Source organism: Leptonotus elevatus, chromosome 13 (assembly GCF_054856555.1).
Source record: "Leptonotus elevatus isolate MCC_2025b chromosome 13, RoL_Lele_1.0, whole genome shotgun sequence".
Classification (NCBI taxonomy): Eukaryota; Metazoa; Chordata; class Actinopteri; order Syngnathiformes; family Syngnathidae; genus Leptonotus; species Leptonotus elevatus.
In genome coordinates this window covers 1,929,871-1,955,492 of record NC_141251.1, presented here as the reverse complement: position 1 = coordinate 1,955,492, position 25,622 = coordinate 1,929,871, and the positions used below count along the sequence as shown (strand labels likewise).

The 25,622-nt window shown below is 43.0% G+C and overlaps 1 protein-coding gene across 7 annotated transcripts; it reads left to right on the top strand.

Moving 5' to 3' along the window:
• The first annotated feature begins 10,539 nt into the window (after window positions 1-10,539).
• Window positions 10,540-25,319, top strand: ppm1ba (protein phosphatase, Mg2+/Mn2+ dependent, 1Ba). Of its 7 annotated transcripts, none has more exons than XR_015096889.1 (7): window positions 14,311-14,688; window positions 17,780-18,696; window positions 18,802-18,919; window positions 19,839-19,983; window positions 20,890-20,947; window positions 22,585-22,601; window positions 23,173-25,319. XR_015096889.1 is itself a non-coding variant. In XM_086093073.1 (7 exons), coding segments are annotated over exons 2-7 (1,197 nt in total). In that variant the 5' UTR covers window positions 14,311-14,688; window positions 17,780-17,808; the 3' UTR covers window positions 23,174-25,319. The 7 variants fall into 7 exon arrangements, 5 of the variants coding, with proteins under 5 accessions (XP_085949197.1, XP_085949199.1, XP_085949198.1 ...); XM_086093073.1 differs by having other exon boundaries at window positions 19,839-19,953; XR_015096888.1 differs by lacking the exon at window positions 22,585-22,601.
• Window positions 25,320-25,622: the final 303 nt, after the last annotated feature.

The window sequence follows — 25,622 nt, the reverse complement described above, 5'->3', positions numbered from 1 at the left end:
GATCGTCTCCTGCGGGGGAGTAAACCACAGTAAAGGTCACGCAGGTGGGGAGTTGTCACATGGCTGTCCACCCCTCGTCGGGCAAACGGGTCCCCGTGATGCCTAACGTACCCTGTGGGCGGAAGACGGAATACGACAAAGGGGTCTAAGGTTGACGTGTGCCATGCTGTCCCCCCAGCCCCCCCCCCCTTCTTCCCCTGCCCCTGGCTGCTGTGCCAGCATTCCTGGGCAGACTGCTGCCTTCTTGTGTCTCCTTCCTCCCACTCTGACATGTCCAGTGACATCGCATCTTGCTGGGATGCATCAGCTTGGTTACTGGCACATAGCACAGTAGTAGTAAACACATTTCGTTGAGACTATATGTGAATTAGTATTGGTGAGTTAGAACGCGCAGGGGCACATCGCACCCACAGAGAAGGTCCTGAGCGATTATCACGTAATGTGGAGTGTGTTAAGAATGCTTTTTCCTCACTTCTTCCCAGAAAACTGAGAGGGCTGGCAATCATGAATGTTAAAGTCAGCAAAGGTTGTGTAGTGTGTGTTAAGAGTGCTTTATCCTCCCAGTTGTTCTCGGGAAAATAGTGTTGAAGATGTTCCATTTTTAAAGCAGGGTACACACATACCAATAACCAAGCCTAATTCGTCCCAATCAAAGTCATCAAAGGCCTGACTATCGGATTTGCTCCAAATGATCTTGAGCGATTATCCTTTGGTATGGGTATTGGGTTAAGAGTCCTTTTTTGATCGAAATCGATGTTATGCTAAAAATCTGAATGTGTGTAGCTAGCCCTCTCAACACACTCCGACAGGACATTTCAGAAAGTAATCTGGGCCATGTTGACTTTTATGTTCAAGTCCCCCCCAAAAAAAGGAAGTTACTGACACACACTTGTACAAAGACACACAGACAAGACAACCCCCATCACCACCACACCACACACACACACGCACATCCCTCTGTCTGCCACCAGCTGATAGGTGACGGGGAGCAGCCTCTGCCTTTTGGGCATGTCCAGTCTTGGCATGACTGTTGCTGTTTACTCTACAACAGCAGGGTGTGTGTGTTTGTGTGCAGGAAAAGAGTCGATGTGGCCTGTTCTGGCACCTGTCAGCTCAAAAAGATGTTGCAGTATGTAGGGCACCCACTAGGGAAACTGTGTGTGTGTGTGTGTGTGTGTGTGTGTGTGTGTGTGTGTGTGTGTGTGTGTGTGTGTGTGTGTGTGTGTGTGTGTGTGTGTGTGTGTGTGAGGGGGGGGAGGGCGGGGTCCATTTGTATGTAAACATCCATAAGCAAGTGTTTAAGTTTAGTCAAATGTAAAAGGCACATGTTTCTGGCAGGATCTTTGGAATTAACATCCCATAGTAGCATATCGGTGAAAGGTGTGTTGCAGTGACAGTCACCATGACCCCTTTCACTCCCATTCCCCATTTTTCATGAATGAACCCTGGAATGTTGGCTCAGCCCCCCCCCCCCCCCCCGGGCATGAAGGCATCAATGCACGCCGTCAATAATTCAAACACCCGGATCCATTATTTACTTAATATGTTGTCCTTCCCGCTCACAGGATGCCCTTGCACAGTCACAGGCACAGCATCCTCATCCCCCTTCCTTTCATTGACAACCTCAGCACATAAACACATCGCCCGTGTTTGTGAAGTGCCTTCGTTCTGCATCCGTGTGAGCGCAGACACACGCCTGATGTGCTGAAACGCAGGGTGGAGAGAACGCTAGCCTCTCAGTGACCTAAAGTTAGCGGAGGATGAAGACACCCCTATGGAAAACATTTTGATCTGATTTGATGTGAATTCCAAGGCTTGTTCGTAGACAAGCAATTACGAAGAAATTTGCTCAAATGAGCAAAGTATGTACTCTCAACAGATGGCCGATGTGAAATTCTGAAACGATTTTGTTTCCACAATCAAATGTGGGCAAAATAATAATAATATCAGTCAATAGCGCCCTTGTCATTTTAGATACATAACAGGACACATAAAAAAGTCTCATGGAGTCACTTATGAAATTAAACAGGAAGTGGCAAAATTGAACAGGAAGTTGGCTATTTTTCTTAGAAGCAACTTTTTGGGGTGAACTCAGGGGCTTGTTCTTTCACAAACTCCTTCTGGGGCAATTGTCTAAATGAGGAGGATTGTAAATTGCAAAAAAAAAAAAAAAAAAGACTCCATGGCCTTTAACGTTTGATGATTCGAGGATTCGGAAAATTTGGAAAATGTATCCAGTTTCACCAATCAACACGAAAATGGAGTAAATAAAGAAATCTGCGTTTGGCTATCTCATTCCAAGCGTGTCATATCTTCTCATGAGTGCCTTCCATGTCATCCTGTACTTCCCCTTCCCTCGCTCACTTCTCCATAATAGCGTTCCCGCAGGAGCCGACCTGAGAGCACCAGCGTATCGATGTATCTCCGAACGTCTAACCTCCGGCCCTCCCTCTCCCCCGCATCCACACGAGGACGATGCACGAAGAAGGAAGCATGGGAGAGAAGTGTGTCCGCGTCCCAGAGGATCGCTGTCTGTCTTTCCGCATCAGGAAGTGAGAATGTGATGGCGGCACAGTAGCGAAGGCCGCTACGCGTGTCGACCGACTCGCCCCTCAGTGTGACTGAGGTGTCATACGTGTGAAGATCGCAGCTTCACGCTACTGGTGAGCGGAGCGGGCTTGATGTTCCAAATCGCTGAAATGCCGCAGACAAGTGTGCTGTGACATGTGCTGCGTCTGCTGGGACTTTAAAGGCAACATAAGATGGGTTCACACGACTCGTCCTTTTGCGCCAATTTCAAGTCAGTGCTAAAACTAGCTCTGTCAAGAGTTAATGCTTTTTAACTCCAGAGTTAAAGCTTTAACTCAAGAGTTAATGCTTTTAAAGCTTTAACTTTGACAGCACTTGAGCCTAAAACCACACATTTTGATTGTGATATGTGGTTTACATTGTTGGTTTAGCTTGGCCTGGGCTTATTATTTCAGCCATAGGTTGAAATGGAAGCTAACTTCAGCATTACGCTATCATTCTCACTCGTTAACTCATTTGCTGCCCAAAGCATATAAAAGCGTTTTAGTTGAAATATTGTCATATTTATACATTTTTTACGTTTTTTTTTTCAATGCTAGAGCATACAGTAGGCTTTGACGCAGCCTCTGACCTGAAGAGCTTGCTTAAAGCAATGGTAGTCATTACAAAAAAACTGCCAGCAGGTGGCAGCAGAGTATAAGAGATCAACCAGGGCCACGTTGAAACAAAGCTCTTTCCCCACAGTTTTTAACAGATTTGTGACTAATGATGAAACTTAGCTATATTATATTATATATCATTTGAATTGCTGCCAAACGGAAACAGATAGAAATTTACTTTTTTCTGATGAAAGAATCTTTCTTTTGGAAGGGTTCCATGATTTTATAGCAATATAAAAATGTTTTTAATAAAAATTGCAAAATCAGTCAAAATCCAGTAAAACAGCGAAGGGGGTTGCTTCAGTGAAAATGGCTGTGAGTGAATGAGTTAATGCTCTAAATGTACAGTGCTTAAAGTAAAGTCTACATTTTTCTTTACAATAATATGTTCTATGTGTCCCCCACGTAGTCGAAACAAAGTATTCTGATACGAGGAGAAAAATCCACTCATTTTTATCCAGCTCAGGGGGCGGACATCTTGCCTTGTACTGTTAAGGTCTCAGCTTGCAAACTGTACAAGGCAAAATGGCCGCCGCCCTGAGAGAGAGAGAGAGAAATTTCTCTGCTTCATTGACATTACACACACACAATATTAATCATAAGGATTAGGCTAGAGGGGGCACATAGACTTGAGTTCCATTTTATTGTGGATTCTTTCATTTTCATTGAGCTTTCCACCATTTTGACCAGGAAAAACAAATTGTCAGTCGGCTGCTTTTCATACCAAAGTTTTATTATCATCGATGGGTACAACTGGAGTTGGGGGATTTATTTGATCAAGTTCCATAGGTGGCGCTATTGGATAATGGTATTGAGCGTATCACCTTGACGCTGACACACTTTGAGCTCAACACTCGCAAAGTAGTAGGCCAGCTCACTGCCTGCCGCCTCCACTTTTCCGTCACGGTCAAAACAAGCCACGGCTCCCTGTGTTGTCTCCTCCTGTTTGTCATCCACCTCCTCTAGTTATCTACATCTCTCTTGAATTCTCTCTCACAGGGGTGTGCGTCATGAGGACATGTCCAGCAGATCAGGCAACAAACACGTACATGTATTTGCATGGACAACCTTTTCACGCTCCAAAACCTCCTTGCCTCCGCTGTGTTGCCGTCTCCAGTCTTGGATATTTGTTCTCACATGGAGTGCGTCAGTGCGTCTTCTCCAGTCTGCCAAGGCCCCATTGAAGAAGATGAAGAAGGGTTCACTTACTCATTACAACAGATTCTCCACCAAGGGAGAATTTTGACATTTGTAGGGCCTCAATTTGCCTGGAAGCATACCAGTTTTCGTGCATTTGTGTATCTTGGTGGACCTTTTTTTTTTTAGGGGTTCTTAAGAGAGTCAAAAGTGCCACCTGAGACATTGGCAAAACTTTACTCTGATACATAATCTTCTTCCTTAATGTGTTGATTTATGTAAATTAATTAATAAAATGAACTATTTTACATAACGACTTTTTTTGTTTTAACCAGATTGTGACAGAGGTGGTTTTGGCCTGACGCCAGCGAGATACACATTTGAACTCTCATTCAAACCCAAAAACTATAAATACGTTTTTAAATGTGTTGTCCTTCACTCCCAAAAACGTATTTATATGTTTTTTTAATTGTTATTATTTATTTATTTATTTTTATGCTAGAGCATACATAAGGCTTTGATACAGCTTTTGACATGAAGAGGTCACTTAAAGCAATGGTAGTTGTTACAAAAAATGGCCATCAGGTGGCAGCAGAGTATAAGAGATCAGCCAGGGCCATGTTGCAACAAGCTCTTTTTGCCAGTGTTTTCAACAAGCTTGTGAATAATGATGAAACTTAGCTATATTCGAATGCTAATTGCTACAAAACAGAAAGAAATATACTTTGTTTCCCAAATGAAAGAAGAGACTCCAATCTTTCTTTTGGCAGGTTCCATGTTTTTATAGCAATAGAACTGAATATTCTGTGCACCTTGCAAAATCATAAAAAATTCAGTAAACCAGCTCGGAGCGAAGGGGATTGCTTCAGTGAAAATAGCTGGGAGTGAATGATAATAATAATAATAATAATATACTTTATTTGTAACGCACTTTACATTTATAAAATAAATCTCAAAGTGCAAGAATGAGTTAAATTTATTATCTCGCTTACAAATAAACTGGCCCATATGTCAAAAAAAAAAGAAAAAAAGACAACCCTGCATTAGCTGATGTACCTGGTGTGAAATAGGAAATGACTGCAAGGTGAAATCTGGCAGAACATCTTTGGAAAGCATTTCTCATATCCCAAGTGAAAAGATCACACGGTCTAGCCTCACAATAGGGTAACCGTGTCACATTTTCAGGAGGAATGGGGGAGCTTTTGGCATTTTTGGGATAGGTGGGGCGGGGGCGGGCGGTGTTTTTTCATTGGATTAATCACACACTCTTTCTGTGTTAGTGTGACTTCAAAAAGGTTGTGCGTTAGCGTGTTTGACAGCGCTCTGGTCCTGGCTGTGATGTTGACGTTAGTGCATGGGGACACGTCACCTCTGCTTTAAGGAAAGGCCCTACAGTGAAACTGCCCCCCCCCCTCCCCATCCCAAGCACAGAGGGGGGGGGGGGCTGCTACATAAGCTCCCAAATAGTCTGATCCAATCGAGTTGTGCGTTGGATACGTCTGCCACGACAGAGTGAACAGATGTGGACGGCCAAACCCAAACAAATGAGAGTATAGATGAGTAGCCGTCATGCTAACGCGTGAGCTAGCGGACGTCATATTGTTAGTTAGCATATGCCAGCTAGCGTGCGCCAAGGTGTGGAATGTCTCGTCGCATTAGAGCACACCGCCTGCCATTGCGCTTCGATGAAGGCGCCTCTACAATATTTGGAGCCTCAAAGTCTTTGGTGCCTTTACTGCGATAAATCAGCGGTATTGTTTAGGGCAAGGGGTTGCAAACTTTGAGGAAATTGTTTTTGTTTTTTTACAAATTGTTCCACGCACCCACTCCACTAATCCTAACGGCAAGATAACATAACTAAGAATAAAATTCATATATATTAAAAACGACATTTAATTATTGGTTTAAGGGGGGGTTCAGGGTGGGCGGTTGATTCCTTTTTTGCATAAGAACTTTTATCCAGCGACCTTCATCCAGCGACCTTCATCCACTTCAGCGCAAGGGTCAGTTCATCTCTGCTTAATTCGTATTCGACAACCTCCTCTGCATCCCTTTCCGAGCCAATCCTCCTGATTGTCAGCTGACTTTTTGACGTCCACCAGCCCTTTGGTGTCTTGTCCATCTGCGTATCTGTCTCCTGTCTGGCCCCCAGTCGCTCCGTCCCTAACCTATGTCTACTCCGCCAATCTGTCCGTCGCTCTCTTCTTCATCCTCTGGCCTGCTGTCGATGCGTGTGGCTGCAATAGCCGCCATTCGCTCGATGTGTGTGTGTGTGTGTGTGTGTGTGAGTGTGTGTGTATAAGCGGAGGGGGTGTGAAGACAGCTGTCACGCTGTCTCAGGATCATATGATGGCTGTCAGACATGCTGTAAAGTAACTGTCATCCTACTACCCCAACCCCCTCCCTTTCCACTAGTGCGTAGACACGTTCATACCACACACGCTTACACGCGCCACTTAAAAAAAAAATAATTAAGTACGTAATTATTTAAAATTATTTGTTCAGATTAAAATTATTTTTTAATGTGAATAAAAGTATTGGGAAGGAATTAGGTGAGTAGGTCGATGGCTAGCTAGCAAGCTAGCTACCCACTCAGCCATCCACACGCCTAGCTAGCTAGCTAGCTAGCTAGCAAGCTAACTAGCAAGCAAGCAAGGTGTAGTAGGTATGCGGGTCGTTTGGTAGGTGGATGGTCGGTCTGTAGGTAAGTAGATTTGAAGAAACTGTAGGTACAGAGTAAATTTCGCAGAGTAAACTTTACTGGAAAAAATACTATATTTGGTAAACTTGGAAAAGAGTAAAAAGCTAAAAAAACAACAACATAACAAAACCCTCAAAGGTTGAGATCCCACAACCTTCAGCATGGAAGATAGCCACGCTACCACTTGAGCTATGCTAGACTTAATGTTAGCTAACATATTGCTGATGTGTCCCAAAGAAGACCAAAAAATTAAACCAAGTGACCTGCGATATATTGACATCAAGTTTGACCCATGCCCAGGAGGGGCATGGGTCAGTGGTTAGTGATGAGTTATTAACATTGTTTTTCAGTTTCAATTTATATTTTAGCCGTTTTGGATTTAGTTATAGCAGTATGGCTCAATGAATAGAATTGTATTCTTATCTGTGTTACTTTCATGAGAAAGGGCAACGGGTTTGTACATTTGGTATCTCTAATGGGAGGGCCGGTCTCTGCCGGTCGGAAGGGAGTTGCAGGCTTATTATTATTGTTTTTCTCTAATCTGATTTATACCCATGGGAACAGATTCTCTTGTATTCACTGAGTTGTAACCAAGTGTGCTGTGGGCTGATGGGCGGAGACTTCTATTCACCCACTTTTGAATAAATGAAGGATGTGACGGAGAGCCGGACACAACAATCTGACCAGAACACGGCTTCAGTGTCGTCAGCCTTTTGTCATCAGAAGCTTCTGATAATTATTTACCTTTGCAAAGGGACTTCTTCACCAGGATCTCACCATTCAGTTAATTGAACACGCAAAGAGTACAATACTTAATATTGTCTACTCTAACATTAGGTTGGCTCTCTCCCACCCCGAAGGTTCTGTGGTTGTTCTGCAACTGTTGAATTTGATTTATTTATTCATTTTAACGTTTGACTCTCTTTCGAGTATAAAGTTGACTCTGTTTAGACTGGGACCGAATATAGTCTTTTTCAGAGTAAAATTTGCTCTACAAAATTTACTGTGTAGATTGTTCGGCGGGTCAGTAGGTCAGTACGTATGCAGGTAGATGCAAGTTGGTAGGTCACAAGACAGGTAGATAGATGGTCTGAGTTGGTAGTTAAGCAGGTCGATATGTACTTGGATCAGTCGGTAGGTGGGTTTGAACTCAGTTGTTGTGTCTCCTCATTGCCAGTCCAAATTTGAACCACCGGATACATCATTGATCTCCTTTGTACCGTTCTGTCCCGCTTGCTTCCTTCAGGTCGGCGGGTCTCTCTATCAGGCCCGACGCAGCTGTCGTTTGGGGTTAACGTGGGCCCTGGAAGTGGCTGAGGGATAAATAAGTGACGAGGCCGCATATTGGACTCATGTTATATGTAGAGAGGCCAAAACAAACAGGAGCGCCAGCTTGTTTCGCTCTTTTAAATTATATGACCAAGAGTACGACTTGACATATGCACACAAGCACATACAGGTGACCTGCTGCCTTTCACACTGAGCTTCTAATGAGACACACACACACATATGCGCAAGCACACACACACACTCTCGCAGTGGACCCTGGAGAGAGGCCTCAAATCTGCCTGTCAGCTGCAGTTAGATCACACTGTACTGGGTTCTCACCACAACGCACACACACCTGCTTCAGTGTGAAGTTCTGCTTCACATGAATCATTTATTTTCAATAAACTGCCAAATCATCACACATGAACAACATGTGACACATTTGTACATCGTCCGGTTGGTCAGTCGGCAGGTAGCTTATTAGGTAAGTGGGTCAGTAGTTACTCTCAATTGTGGGCCAGTCTCTAGGGGTCAAATGTAGGAAAAATAATAATTAGAAAGAACTGCAAACGAGTACCCCAAAAAAAGGGCCAGCCCGCCGGGCATCTGCTCTATATGCCAATATGTATATATATATATAGGCACGGTGGCTGACTGGTTAGCACGACCGCCTCCCAGTGCAAAGGTTGTGAGATCAAGTCCGGGCTTCGGCCTTCCTGGGTGGAGTTTGCATGTTCTCCCCGTGCTTGCGTGGGTTTTCTCCGGGTACTCCGGTTTCCTCCCACATTCCAAAAACATGCATGGCAGGTGAATTGGACACTCCAAATTGTCCATAGGTGTGATTGTGAGTATGGTTGTTCGTCTCTGTGTGCCCTGCGATTGGCTGGCAACCAGTTCAGGGTGTACCCCGCCTACTGCCCGAAGCCAGCTGGGATAGGCTCCAGCAACCCCCGCGACCCTTGTGAGGACAAGCGGTACAGAAAATGGATGGATGATATATATATATATATATAATATATATAATAGATGGGTGGGTGGATCAGTAGGACAGTAGGCGGGGTCACAAAAAGTAATGTCAGGTAGGTGGGTTGGTTAGAGGGTCAAGAAGGTTGGTCAGTCGGGTGGTCGGTCTGTAGGTAGGTAAGAGGGTTGGTAGATAGCTATAGGCAGGTGCCGTAGGTTGGTCAATAGGCCCGTCAGTTTGTACTGCAGCTGAGTAAGTAGAAATAGGGTAGCCCAGGTTATAGGTGGATGGTTGGTGGTGGACTTTATCAGTAAGTCTTTACCATGAGCTTTGAAGAACTAATAATGCAAAACAATGTATCTCTCCCTCTTGAACTTTCCATTAGGAGCACATCGTTAGCAAGCAAAACAAACATTCTTTCCCCTGGAGTATGATCGACTAAATGCCGCCAGCTCAAGGTTGAGCGAACAGAGCAAGACCACAAGCATGAGGATGAGGAGCAAGGGGAAGACACGCCGGCCTTCTCCATGCCTGCTCAGGGAGAAGATCGTCCTTGCTTTGTTAAATGATTTCTTCCGGCTGAAGCCTTCCTACCCAGGTCGTTCGGGGACCGATTGCTTGTACAGTACCGGGTTTTCCCCGGGTCACCTTGGCCTAGAGGGCTCAGGCAGTCAGCCAATCGATGGCCTTTATTGCCATCTGGCTTGCCATTCAGGTTGTTCTTGTCACAAGAGGTTATGCAGAGTACAGCTTGTCAACTTTGGTACAGCGAAAGAGTTGGAAATAAAACTTTAAAGGATATTTATAGAAATGTGCATTATCAACAGCCTTGTATAATTTGTTGCATTCATTTACTTATTTCCCCTTAAAATTGGTTAATTGAAATGTCTTCATTTTTAAAATTCTCATAAAATGGTAATTCGAAATTATTTAGTGGAAGACATTTTGGTAAAATAAGCGTCATTATTATAATTTACTAACTAAGCCAAAAGTCAAACAACAACTTATAAATGTACCAAAGATGATTTAACATATATTATTATAACTATATAATATATTATTATTTAAAAAAAATCTAATGTGGCGCTTGGGTAAAAAAAAAAGTCTTCCTCATAAAACAGTATGCAGACAGTGAGTAGTCTTACAGTACTGTACTGTAAAGTACCCTCCTCTAGCAAAAACACAGTTGCAGTACTGCTCTCTGGCACTAGATGGTAGTGTGGCCCCATTGTTCCAAGCAAGCAGCCACCCTCTGACCCCAGCACAGTGGGCGCACTAAACCAGGACTATTTATTTACCAACTCAGGGCGACCTCTCTATGGCGGCGTATTTGATAGCAGCAGTGTAATGCACTTAAACCTGTATGGGGTTGGCTATGATAGTATGGCTTAAGGACACTGCACACTGCCAGGGTGAAATCCTGGAGGGAGAAATACTGACGCACAAGGTAAACCCAAGAAATTAAGAATCACGAGCTATTTGGCAAACTGCTGGATGATGCTATTACTATAGTTTCGCTAATGGGGGCTGAGGATGTTAGTTACTCAACTAAAAAGAGTGCAATCGTTGTGGAGTCGGGGTGCGAGTGTTGGGACGGCGGCCTGTGTGTCGCAGCAGTGGCCGAAAACGGCGTGAGTGTGTGATTTACGGAAGTCGGAAGTCAGTGGCATCTACCCCACAGGCCCCTCGCGGCTAAAACCAGAGGGCAGCCATCTTACGTTGCCACTGTAACTGACAACTGCTGTTATTTTTTTCCCACTGAAAATGCTGTTCCCAGTGCGTGTTTTATGCTAGAGTCCCTGTATGGAGTCAAAGTACAAATGTCACTGTTTGCATCGCCCATTCAGAGTATTTTATCTCAGTATTGTCAATCGTGACTGACAATAGTTTGGTTTACCTTTCGCAGCAAATTTTGTCCCGATGGGCTTTCCTTTCATTTCATTGTTGATGGTTCTGATAACAAGATGCATACACATCTTTGAGTAGCACTCAGAGATACACCATTGCCCATTTTTATTACATGTTGTGAACTTGTTGCTACGAATAGACAGTCGGTCAGGTGCTCCAATTAATGTAAATGCAGGGGAGCATTTTTAAGATTTGACATAGGAAACTACAATAGGTGGCTCAGCGGCACTCGGCTATAGGTAGATAGGTTGGTTTGGTGGATCAGGTGATAGGTTAATTACATTCAGCAGGAAATATGATATTATATATTGAATATATTAAACACACTTCAGTATGATACAGTGCCAAGTCATCTGATTATTATCATGCAAAAGTACACCTACAGTACAAGATTTGGCCAAACATGTAAATACATACAGGCGTCGATCATATTTATGCAGTTGTGCCTGTAAAGTGAGGCAGTAATCCGCACTGGGCAGCTGCACTCATTCGTATTCGCCCCTGAGGCACTTCTAGGCCATCTCGTTGATTAGGGATCAGAGTGAGAGCGAGCGAGAGAGAGAGAGAGAGCGAGAGAGAGAGCGAGGTCCTCTCACATTCAGTAAACAGTTGGTTAATGACTCTAATCCCATTAAGAAGGGGGGGGGGCAGCTTGCCCCCTTCACATAACATGCATTAATATGTATGCTACCTCTGTTTTTCAAGCACATAACCAAGGAATAGATTTGCCCTCTCTCACACACACTATTTGTTAAAAGAGTCCTCAAAGAGCAAAAAAAAAACAAACATACAGGGAAAAAAAAAGACATGCAAATCAAATGAGCGTCGCGCGTTTGCGGGCACAATTTGCCAACAATTATTGTTTTGACCCGTCTCCTCGGCGGACAAAAGCAAGGCGCGCCCTCTGAGGAGGCAGGAAATCATCTTTTCAAGAGCTCTTGTGCTTGAAGAGCGAAAGGGCAAGGTGAGGCGACGTGATTGCTCGGTGATTAAGGCCCGAGAGGAAGGGAAGACTCACGACTGCGTGTTCTTCTTCCTCCTCCTCCACACACAGACTGGATAATAAACGAAGAAGCAGCACTTGACTCTCTGTTGATCCGCTCCATTGTTTTACAAAAACATCATTAAGAAAATTGATCTCGCGGCCATTTTGTAGCCAATTCTGTGCACGGTGGTTAATTAGAGCAACATGAGTAGAGCGTACGGTATTTAAAATATATGGCAGAGATTAGACCAGCGAAGTCAAACTCATTTTTGTCATCGTTGTTATGGTTTCCCACGGAGGAACATTATTACTTTGAACCCACATAAATGTTCTGTTTGATCGATTGCAAAATTACCACTTGGAAACATCAGCAACAGCTTGAGAAGCTTCATGGTCGTCACACTGCTCCAATGCATAGAGAAATTCATGCTATCCAATACCCATGGCAATTTTCTTGAAACAGAATCTGAACTACTACCACTGAAAAGTACTGAACTCTTAGAGCAGGCGTTTGCGCAAAGCAAACATCACACTCGTTCGACAGTTTGAAGTTGCGAGAAGATTATTTAGGAATTATTGTGTTATCGTGTATGAAATCAATGCCTGGCCCATTCTTGACTTGTTGGAAGATTTATGCCATATACCGTATACTGAACGACCGTCCTCTATTATTGATGATCTACTTAGTGTTGCAACCAAGACACACAGGCGCCAACATGAAGACCCACTCCAATGATCGCCATAAAGTGATGTGTGTCAGTCAATGATCTGCGCATCGCATAAGTGAATGTTTATGACTCGGAGCGGGGAGTGTAACTGCAATGCTGCAGCGGAACATTATTTTATTGTGCGCTTGTTATCTGTCAGTCATCTCGCTCATGCAGAGAGATCCACTTATACCTTCCCGCTCGGCTAAGAATAGCTCAAAGGGCTTTTGATGAGGGATCTCTTCTCAGCATTACAGGCTAACTGAAATAGAAAATGGAATATACTGTTATCTAAATCATGTAACAGCAGGAAACGTTTCACATGTGCATTTAGGGAACTACGATTTTGTTGTACGCAGGCACTGCCCACAACATTAGGGACACATGCACAATGAGGTCCAAAGGTGATGTCGGGGCTACCAAACGCTATCTGAATTTGGTGGTCCTACAATGGATGTTCCATAGCCTCCTGCCTGTGGGGAGATGCTGGATGAGAGAGCATGCGGGGTGAGTTGAGTCCTTGATGATGCAGAGAGTCCTCTTTCTGTGATGCTCCTCCGATATGCAAGGGAAGGGGACGACTGTTCCTACTGAAGTCCACAACCATCTCCTTGGTCTTCTTTACACGAATGCAAAGATTGTGGGATTTGCACAAGTCCACCAGATGTTATACATCCTCTCTGTACTCTGACACATTGTTGTTCGTGGTACGTTCCACTAATGCTGCATTTGTCTATGACCTTCACGATATGACAGCTGAGGAATCTTGCAGATCAGTCAGTCAAGTCCGTCCATCCGTCCATTCATTTACACAAACACAGATACACATAAACAAATAAACAATATCAAGACATACATAAATACATTTAATTTTGATATATTATTTATTTAGTAATTTTCATGTATTTTTATGATTTGTGCTTTGTCTTGTACTAACTGTTAAAAAAAAGTTTTTTTCTGTCACATATCTACAGAAGCGTATTACATTCACTTGGAAAAAAACGCTCCTGTTTTTCAATTTTTTGGGGGACGGGGCTTTGTTTTTTTTGGTATGTTTTGTTTGTTTTATTACATATATTTTCTGTTTTTCGGAATAACTTTTTTTCTGTCAAAATATTCTAAAAAAAAACAGAAAAAAAACATTATTGAGGAAAATGGGAAAATTACTCAGGATTTTTTCCCAATAAAATAGAAAAAATATATATATTAATAAAACAAATAAATAAAATAGAAAATATATTACCTAAAAACAAAACCGAACAGATTTTTTTTTATCTAATCGCCAGTAGTTTGTGCACGTGTACCTAATGAAGTGTCCACACACCCACTCATCCAAGCACGCCAGATGTCGAGTGTTTACAGTACGTCAGAACCAATGAGCGACATCTCACCGGACCAATCAAAACACAAGCTCAAATCAGTGCTTGCGCAATCAGAGGCATGAAGCGAGCACTTGGCTCCGCCCCGCCCTCCGTTGGAAAAGAACGTCATCTGCTTCATACATTTAATTTAGCTTTAGCCGACATTAGCTTACCGTTTAGGTCGCCTCGAAACAAACATGTCCTTCGTCAACCGATAGTCCGCCCGTATTCACCCGACACTACTTTCAAACATGACCGTGAAAGCCGTACGCCGACGTGGAGACGGGCGGAGCGGTGAACTTAGCGGCTAGCTTTGAGTCGGTGCTAGGTGGCTAGCGCCCGATGGACGACAGAGGCTAATGTTTAAAGAGCGTTAAGCCTATCACAACAAGCCCGTCTCCTTAAACACAACCTGCATCTGAAGCCGTACCAACAACGACTCCAAGAGACTTCGCATCTTCTTTAACAGTAAGTACACAGACGAGGCCAACTCACGAGCACAAACATAACAGTCGCTAATATTGGGTGTACAATTTGACAACTGTCAAGTTAGCGATGTCTTAATTGGTGTCCATTATCAGCCGGGGGTTAATTAGCCTGCCATTATAACCATCTTGCTGAATGCTAGTGGTAGTCATAATATAACGTTTCCCTGGGTGGTGAAGTCAAATGGTTTATTTTGTGGAATTGGGTGGTTAAATCGTGTTATGCATGAGTGACAGTGTCTTTCATACATGTTAGTGTTGGCATCTTGATATGGAATTGATCCTGTTGGACGCAACCGTTGTCAAGTCTGTGGCCACGTTTAAAAGGCCTTTTATGTGTTTGCATTTGGTTTCGTCTGTGGTCTCTATAACCTCACGTTATTAGTGGCAAAGGCAATTGGTAGGGGCTCGCCTCGACAGCTAGGTTTCCACAATATTTAAATGCAAGAACACAATCCTTTCAGGAACACTGGTTAACCTCAACAAACGCTCCCACTGGAAATGATGGGGATTTGAAGTGAAAATAAATGTCTTCGGAATTTGATATACCGAAAAGGAGTGGTTTTAAACCTTACCAATTTGGAATGAATAAACTAATTGGCGCTTGCATATAATAAGTGTCCAAATCTGGAAAACTGAAGACGTTTTTGCTCTTAGACACTGTTGGCATGTCTGCTGAATGCAATGAAACATGCCTCAGACTCAGTCAAACAAATGACCATTATACGCTTGGAAAAATGGATGTCCATGCTATTTTGCCTGATGCCCATGTACATATAAATAGAAGGATGCAAGGGACACTTAGAAATGATTGAAATTCTATTTGTTAAACTGGCCAAAATCAATAAATGTAGCCGTAATGTATTTGTCAGTGATACATGCTCATTTATTTGACTATATATATTGAGGCAGGTGATTCTGCTCAGCTTAGTTGGGCATTCCTGTGCCTTATGTTGAGCAGCGAACTGGCGGCTGCTTATCATGTGATAACTTTAACCACCACCAGCATCCGAACCTTTGTCTGCATCATATTGAGAAGTTGACAGCCCTGCTTTCCTCGGCATCCACCCAACAGGGAGTCTCGCTGGCCTGTCGGACTTTCGACTGGAATCTTCCATCATGCTGCTGTTGGCTATGAATCTGGCCGCCTATTAGCTTGTGGCTAATTAGAATGTATGCACATGAAATCTGGACACCGTTTACCATCTTTGGACAGGAAGTATACGGTCACTAGCCATTCACCATGGTCCAAAAGAGGACATATTTCCCGCTCCCTGGAGTCTAGCCGCATTTGGCATTCCCGATGGCGCTGCGCTGACGATGACTGACCATGTCCATTCAAAGTGCTGCTCTTCCAGGAAATTGATCGCTTGTGATGCAACTTATGATGAGTCATCAACCATGGTAGACGATTTAAGATATCCCCCCTCGCTTGTAACAGCATTAAATATGTACATTGATTTGATTATTTGTTATGTGCCTAACCAGAGATGTAAAGCTGGGTAAAGTCCAAATTCCAGGTCCTTTAACATAATGTACTTCTAAAGGCAATATACATTAGTGAGCTCTGAGCGAGCTCCTGTGTGCTTGTCTGTGTTTGACAAGCTGATCACAGCCGGCGCGCATCCCATCAGCAGCTAACCGCTAAATTGACTTAGCTCGTTAAAACAGCCCTGCTTGTCTGGATCCACCGACCCTTTTTGATCTCAGTCACCTGACGCTTCAATCAAACCTCGGCCTTTCATGCCACCTTAAGTTGCAATGCTTGCAAGGACAACAAAATCCAAGATTAGTTGAGCTAAGTCTGACACGTTCGCAAGCTGCGAGCACCTGAAAAGAATCACGATAATCCCTCTGAGCTGCCACTCCAACCTGTGTATCTATGGAGACGTCCGGCTGCTGTGACATCGCTTACGTCGGTGTTAAGTTGCTATTAGTGTAGGTGGCGAGGTAAAAGAGTGACTTGACTTACTCCCACCATTTTGACTGTTTTTGGACAGTTGCTGGTCAACTGTGGCAGTCGCTTTAAGCTCGTGCACGTACTCGCAGGCGCACCATGAACGAGCCTGACGGATGTTGCAGTTACACTTTGGGCCAGAGGTGGCAGTCGTGAGTAAAAAAAGTGACAAACTGCACAAAGATTCTTTAAGTTTGTAATCTGTATCAAAGTTGAGTATTACCACGCTAATTACTCGGGCTGGGTTTTAAAATGGAATAATCAATATCGAATCGATCCTTTTCGAGCGAGATATTAGTTCATAAAACCACGAATCGATTATTTTAATATTCCTTTTTTCCCATAAATTAAACAACGAATTTTAAAGGCCAATTAAAAATATATATTTTACAGTTTTCTTCAAATTTACAGTTTACGTGAATTTAAAAGTATTTTCTTATATTTATGAAAGACGTGACTTATTGCACTTTATGACAATTCATAATCATTTAATGTTTGTGGAGTTTTTTTTGTTTTTATCATGTCCCTTTTATTTAAGAAGAATTGATGTCCCATATTTAATACATCAGATTGAACCAAGTGAATTAAATTGAATCAGGGAAAATCGAAATCGAATCGAACTGAACTCTAGTGAAACGAAATCGAATCGATTGAGGGAATTTGAATCGATACCCATCCCTACTAATTACCAGCCTAGAAAACCTCACACAATTCGGTTTACAGTAAATCCTCTTCCATCGTGAGTTCGCGGTCCCACTGTCTCGCATAATTTCTTTTGTACATTGAATAACTCTTATGTTGCGTTCTATTTGGGGTGTAATTATATTCTTGACCACTGAGTGGTGGCACACAACATACTCTGAGACTAAATTTAAAAGAAGAAGAAGAAGATTTCTTTGGTAGCCCATTTAGTCAGCCTTGGTTAGTCCTGAATTAAGCCATTAATGTATCCAATGGTTTAAAACGAAGATGGTGGCCAACATAACTTTGCTGTAATGATCAGATGACAAATTCTTCGATTGAAACTTGTAGCAGCTGCTACACAAAACTTGGCACGTGACATTAAGACTTTGCTCGAGTTTCATATTCAATCAGATTCATCTTCCCTCTCCTGCAGGCAGCCGTGGGTCTCTGCAAGGCAGAGCCATGGGTGCCTTCCTGGACAAGCCCAAAACGGAGAAGCACAACGCCCATGGCGAAGGGAACGGCATCCGCTACGGGCTGAGCTCCATGCAGGGCTGGCGCGTGGAGATGGAAGATGCTCACACAGCCGCGCTGGGACTGCCCGCACCCGGTCTGACGGACTGGTCCTTTTTTGCAGTCTATGACGGCCATGCGGGCTCCAGGGTTGCCAACTACTGCTCCAAGCACCTTCTGGAACACATAATCAGTGCCAGTTTCGGGGCCGTGGGGCAGCAGGGCTCGTCAGGCGCTTCAGAGAGCGCGACCGACGCCCCTCTGGCAGAGGTTGCCCCCACGGTGGAGGCGGTGAAAGGCGGCATCCGGGCGGGCTTCCTGAGGATCGACGAGCACATGCGCAGCTTCTCGGACCTGCGCAACGGCATGGACCGAAGTGGCTCCACGGCCGTGGGCGTCCTCCTCTCGCCCGAGCATTTCTTTTTCATGAACTGCGGCGACTCTCGAGCCGTTTTGTACCGAAACTCCCAAGTGTGCTTCTCCACGCACGACCACAAGCCTTGCAACCCGCGCGAGAGGGAGCGCATCCAGAACGCCGGCGGATCCGTCATGATCCAGAGGGTGAACGGGTCGCTGGCCGTCTCCCGGGCCTTGGGGGACTACGACTACAAGTGCGTCGTCGGCAGGGGCCCCACCGAGCAGCTGGTGAGCCCCGAGCCGGAGGTGTACGAGATGGTTCGGACCCCCGAGCAGGATCAGTTTGTCATCCTGGCGTGCGACGGAATCTGGGACGTCATGTCCAACGAGGAGCTGTGCGAGTTTGTCAAATCGAGGCTGGAGGTATCCGACGACCTGGAGAGAGTCTGCAATGAAGTGGTGGACACCTGCCTGCACAAGGTTTGTTCACTAGTGTGTGTGTGTGTGTGTGTGTTTGAGATAATGGCTGACTTGCACGGACTGACTCTGCTTTCCCTCTTTCCTCTCTGCACCCGTGCGCCTTAGGGGAGCCGGGATAACATGAGTGTTGTGTTAGTTTGTTTGCCCAACACTCCCAAAGTGTCGGAGGAAGCTGTGAGGAGAGATGCAGAAATCAACCAGTACCTGGAGTCTCGCGTGGAAGGTGAGGATGAATGGAAACGTTGTATTCTTATCAAATGTCCGTGTACTTTTCTGTACACACAAGGCAGCTGCAGTCTTGCCCCGATTTTGCACATTTCTATTGTCTGACCTCCTCCAACCAAGTTAAGTCCCACTGAATGCAGAAGAATGACACCACGCTGACCTCCTTTTCCATTTCAGCGAGCATCTCCCTTCCTTATTCCCCCTTGCGTACCCACCGACATCATTTTCTTGCAGTGCCTTCTCTCCGCTCCTCCATTGGCCTCGTCCTCATTTCGTCCCTCTGGAGAGCCGTAAAGCCTTTTTATTTTGCTCGTTTGCTTAGAAGCGCTTCTCCCCGGCAACAGGGGCTCTCCAGCTGTTTTAACATTATGGTCAAATCCTACAAATAGATGTTCACCAAATGGATTTATTGGCATCTCGTAGTGAAATTAGGTCATTTAGCATTGCGCGCTAATGTAAATGTTTGGCTTCTTGGGCCATCTACGACTGGTAGACCAAAAAGAAGAAGGGACAAGAATGTTTTGGCTGAACATTTTGATGGTAACTTTCCACCGTCAACTAACTTGCATGCGTCGACTTGTTGACTCTGTAGCACAGTGTACTAGTGGTCAGTATGTCTGCCTCGCAGTTCGGAGTTTTGCTACCTTTAGTGCTGTCGTAATCGAATATTTTTAGAATTGATTAATCGACTGATCTGATTCATTTTAATTTGGAATAAAACATCCCCCCACCCCCCCCTAATTACTGTTTATTAACCAGTAATTGGTGGTTATTTTGTACTTCGTATTTGTATATAGTGATTAAAAAAAAGGGCTACAGCTCAAGTACTCTCAAAACTGGATGTCTGGATGGACTTCACTGTCGTGCTCTCATCGTACGTTCCTCATGCGCAACGCACTCTCTGCCGTCATTTTCAGCGATGATGTCTCGGCCGGCCAACGAGGGCTTTCCCGACCTTGCCACGGTGATGAGGAACCTGTCCACTGACGGCGGCATGCCGGCACTGCCGCCAGGGGGAGGCCTTGCCAGCAAGTAAGAGCCCCCCCTCTTCGCCACCATAAGGTGTTTTATCTTTGGGCAAACCTCAACATGCCACCACTTAAAGGGGACTTTTGATGGAAAATCGATTTTTTTATTTTTTTTATTACTTGGGTACAAATTGTTGAGTCTCTGAAGTGTTCCGCCCACCAATAAAATGTGAAATTATGCAATTGTTAGCTACCTATTTACCAAAATGTGTCTGTGAGCACGCCATTTAGAATTTTGTCATATTGCTACATAATGCGGCTAATTAAAAAGCGAAGTAGAGCGACAGTGTTTGTACAGATTAGCTGATGTGTCAGCTACGGCGATGTGTCCACTGCATGCGCCATATTCTGTATCTGCACACTGATTGACAAATAAGTATATGAAGTACTACCCCCGCTAGTGAAAATATAAATGTCACTTTTACTTAATAATAATAATAATACATTTAAGTTATAAAGCACTTTTCAAAAGAACTCAAAGCCGCCTAACAGTTTAAATGTCACTTAATGATTTAAAATATACTTAATAATTTTCCCTTCAGACTAGAAACTCACCTAGTCACAGCACCCTAGTCAGTCTTTGTCTTGGCTCTGGAGTACATTTGCATGAAACTGCCGTGTATTAAGACACCTAGGAATTGTTTTAATAGCACTTTATGTCTCCTTTAAATGTTGGCACAATCAAACTGTTACTAACTCATGTTTTTCATAATATTTGATTCTTGGGACTTGAGCATACTAAATTAAATTTGTTGGTTCTTTAATGTTTTAATGATGTTGACAAGCAGCCTGATAAGAGAGTCTGAAAATTAATTGGAAATCTCTTTCTTGTAGTTTCTAAATTTTGTGTATGTATATAATCCTTAAAATATGACACGAGTCAAAAGTAAACTTTCTCATTCTCTCATCTTTTGTTTTAATTTCACTGTTCTCCTTGCAGACAAAGCGTTATCGAAGCGGTGTACAACAGTCTAAGTCCGTACAGAGAAGAAGAAGGGGTCAGTATCCGCCGCGCTATCCAAGACTTTGTAGCTTCCTCCTCATTTGACAAGTCGAAATGATTGCGTCGCATGTGTGTGTGACCACCATTGGCCGTTTCCACTATGAAGGTGGAATGGTGTTACGTTAGTGTGTGTGTTTGTGTGTGTGTGTGTGCGTGTTTGTGAAAGTTAGCTTTGAAGTGTGTTGTCACTTTAAACAGTTTGTTCAGATCCTTCGTTCTTGTAACGTAATCGTTAGCCATATTTACATAAGGGCATTTCTTCACTACTTGGGTTTATAGCAGCCTGCCATACTGAAGTTAGTTCCCAGCTGTGTACTTGCAGGGAACCTGTCACGTTTTGGGCCACTATCGAGCTTAAAATAATTGAATTGACTTGTTTTCTCCTCATGTCACATTAAATTCAAGTTCTAAATGTTATGCTCCACAATTGTGCCCTTCTGCAAAGTTTTGTGTGCTTGTTTCTACATAATCACAAACAAGTCTGTTTTTTTTCTTTCTGGTTCAAAACAGTTTACATTAATCCCATTGTGTAGTATGTCCAGACGGTGTTGATTGTATATAGTTATTATACACTTAAAAGGCCCCAATATTAGGTGGACTTGCATGATTAACAAGTTCAGACATCAAACTGGGAGCCATTTCTAATATGTGGGCTATCTACATGTGAAGAGATTATGTGTTCAGTGCACACACAGACTGGCTGGGTTTACACTGCAAATCCAAGTGCACCATTCCAATTGAATATGGATATCAAATTATCAATCAATTCCAATTTCAAATAAGATGCACACGTGAAGTTGTATCAACTATTTGCAATGGCAACGCACACACAAAACAAATTTTAAAAAAATCTACAAATATTTCAAGTTGCGTGGGGCAATGCTCCAAACGAGTATTTGATTATCAAAATAGTAGTGGATTAATTAGGTTAATTAGTTTTTGATTAATGTGTATTTGTGCTTCGTTTGATTTCGTCTTTTTTTTTTTTGCACAAAGACAAAAAGACAATATAAAAACAGTTTTAACATTGAAGTGTGCAGAAGAGATCAGGAAGCCCATATCGAGTTTATAAAAAGATTTCACCTCATACATAATCTTTATATTCAGTATACATATTCAATACAGAAACAAATATAAAACAGTATATTATGAAATACACCAAGAGCATTAAAAAAAGGGACTTTATAAGAATTCCAATAAAAAAATTAACTACAATGTATCTATTACCACAACTCTGTTATTAGGCCAATGTACATTATGGTTTAGTGACTTTCTCTTAGTAAACATATTTTGAGTTTGATTTTAAAGTTATTTAATGACGTTGACTGAGCGAATATTTGCTCAAATTATTGTGGCAATTGTTTTGATCATTTCAGAGGTTGAAGTTGACCTGTCGCGACGTGTGTGTGAATTCTGGTGACGATTCATAGCATTTTTGTGTCATTCAGCGACGTTTAGCGTTTACAGTTGTCTTCAAAAGTACAACTGTAGAATTGTGTTTGTAGAATTGTGTCACATAAGAGCATGGGGAAAAAAAAAAAGAGGAAATTGCCACTTGAACTATGCAGTGTACATCAAGCCGTCGCGGGGCGTCAAGAGTGTCTAACTGTATTCACCCTCTGATTAACGCAGCCCTCCTGTTTCATTTGGTAAGTGATGACATATATGATTGCCCCCCCCCCCTCAAACCCTTGCTTCCTCTTTTTCCCTCCGATTTCTTCCCACTTTCACGCATACGACCTCACGCAGTCTAGCAGGCATGTTGAGCGGCCGCCCCCCTCTGTCGACTCCCCTCCTCCCATCCGTGTCCACTCAACGCTCGCATGCGGAGGCGCGTCTCATGTGCCGACAAAGGACTGTCCCCCCCCCCCCCCCCCCCTCTGCGCCCCTATGTCCCGTGCGCTCAAACATGCATGCACCACCCACTCCTCTCGCGGCGGGCTCTTCTTCAACCGCACGCACGCACGCATGCACGCATACCACAGCAGCAGCAGCAGCAGTCCATGTCTCTGTCACTTCCTGTCAACAAGACCCAACGTCCTTCAAGCTCTTCTGCAGGCCTGTCAGATTAGAGCGTCTGCTTGAATTTTGATTTTGTGTTCAGGTTGCTCACTGGAAGCGGCTATACATTATAACCAACGGCTCTCTTTTCCTCCCTTTGTCCCTAATGTGACTTCTTTCTCTTCTTCTACTGTTTTTGGCGGCTGTCTTCTCTCCCAGAGCGGCGCCAACTTGGAGTGTCACTGGTAGATGTTCCTGATCTGCCTGGAAGACTTAAAAAGGACCAAAAGCTCCAGGATTGAACCCTTTTTTTTTTTTCTCTCCCCATCTTCACTTGCTTTACGCTTTGCCCCACTGAGAATTCACAAGAATAAGACCTGTGGTTATTAATTGGGAATATTCTGATCAAGGCATCAAGTAGGCACACTTATTTTGTGCCAGGTAACTGACTCGCCTTCCCTTTCCGCCACTCACTAAGGATTTTTTGGGGTTTTTGTTTTAAATTGTGAACCTCTCAACTTGTTGGGCAACCATTTTCAAAGCTCCTGGACACTTCTAACCGGACTGATGGTCTCCACTTGCTTGAAACACTAGACGTTATTTGCCTGAAAACCACTTTATGGACTTTTAAATCTTTTTTTTTTTTTTTTTTTTGCCACAAAGTCCAAAGACCGCCACACTTGAACACATGGGGGTGCTCACCACAGCGTTCCAAATTCTCCCTTGTGGTCCAAAATAACATCAGACAGGCGTGTTTTCAATTGTGGTGAATCCTTTTTGCACGTGCTTCCTTAACTCACCACTTGGTTGATATTCATAGGACCCAACACGCTTTGTTGTCATATGTACGATAACTCTTGTCAAGAATAATTTATATATCAACAATTTTGAATGATAAAAAGATATTTATATTTTGAGTTATTTCTTCTTTAAACCCTTAAAGCCTTGTGGCCTAATCTGTCTGTGTGTGATTTGTTTTTGTGCATACGTCGTGCTACTCACAAACGCACAAGCTGGTGCACAGTATTCCGACACAATAGCGTTCCAAAGAGGTGTTGTGTGAGGAAACAGGAGATCCAGCCTCACCTTTTTGACACACACTCAATCCTGCTTGTGCTGCCAATAACCTTTTGTGATTTGTAAAAATCAATAAAGAAAAAACAAATATTGGTCCCGATTGAGATCCTGTTTCAGATTGAAAATGTGTTGGGAAGATTTTGATGAGTTGTTTGAGAACTTCCATTTCAAGTCTCTGCTTTTTAACCTAAAAATTTTTTTTTTTTGTGTGTCATGAATTTTTCAAAGTTACGGCACATTTACCTCATGACATGTCGTGTAGTTTTGGTAGTAACCAACACTGCAGTTGAACACTACACTTGAGAGAAATTGCTTTCAAATCATGTAACTAGTAATATTTTTTACATTTGGAGAACTTGACACATTCCAAAAAATGTCGTTAAATGCTATAACATTGTCGTCCAAAGAAAAACGTATTTCTAACTTTTGTGATTTATTTTATTCTTTTTTGTTTTTATTTTGTTTTTTTTAGTTTCTAACTCATTTTAAAGTAGAAGACAACTCAACATTTGGCGATACATGCTTTTCATTGGACAGTTATTGAAAATGTTTTTAACAACCAAAAAATACAAAAATCAAAGCATTTTTTTCTTGCTAACAATGCATTACTTTTTGTATAATATTTGACTGAATGATTGAGAGAGTTATTTATGACAGATGTGAAAATTTATTTTCACAAGTATGTCGTCCTCAGAAATGTTTTTGTGTTAGGTGATAATGCCAATACGGATGAAGTTGCAGCAACAAAAGCAAATGGAGCACAATAGAACTGTTGTTGTCTGTTTCAGCACATTATTTGTGTTGAAGTGAATCTTGTTGTTCTCAAAGTAGCTCATCATCACCAATTAGAAATTTTCTGAGATGGCTGGTGGTCAGAAATGGCCCCCCAAAAAATGCATGCTTGAATATTACAAGGTTTTATCAGGGAGATAAATGAACACAAGCTCCCTTTGCTTCCACATTTGGACACTTTAACATAAAAGAAAAGTTTACAAGGAGCAGTGGGTCCATTTATCACCAGTCCCTGGGTCCTCCTGTACCAGATATTGTGACCGTAAACGTCAATAAAAAGAACATTTCAAACCCGATGGCCCAACTATTGCTTTGTCTGTCAAAATGAAACAAAACTCCCCTTGTTTGTCACCTTAAGCATCTGGATTATTTGCCAATGTTTAGTTTGATGACTAACGTACGTTTACAAGTCCCAGTTGATTTTTCACTGATCTAATGGGTCCTCCTGTACTTATTCTGACTGTAAACAACAATAATAAAAAAAAGATTGTTTTAAACCCAGTGGAGCAGCCATTGTTTTTTCTTTTCCTTTTTTTTGCTTGGTCTGTTGCCATAAATTAAAATGGACCCAAATTCTCTTTGTTGCCGCCTCTCTGGACATTACTTATGAGTCCTCCATTGTGGAATATGTCCTCCTTTCCATGTCTCCCTCCATCAACATACCTGATTTGATGAACGAGATCGTTATCAGAAAAATAAATTCTCCTCGTTCACCTTGAAAAGTTTGAAAATGTTTGCTTCTAGCTTTTTCTGTTCTTCGGTAATCAGCAGTAGAACATGGTTTGGTTTCACTAAAAACA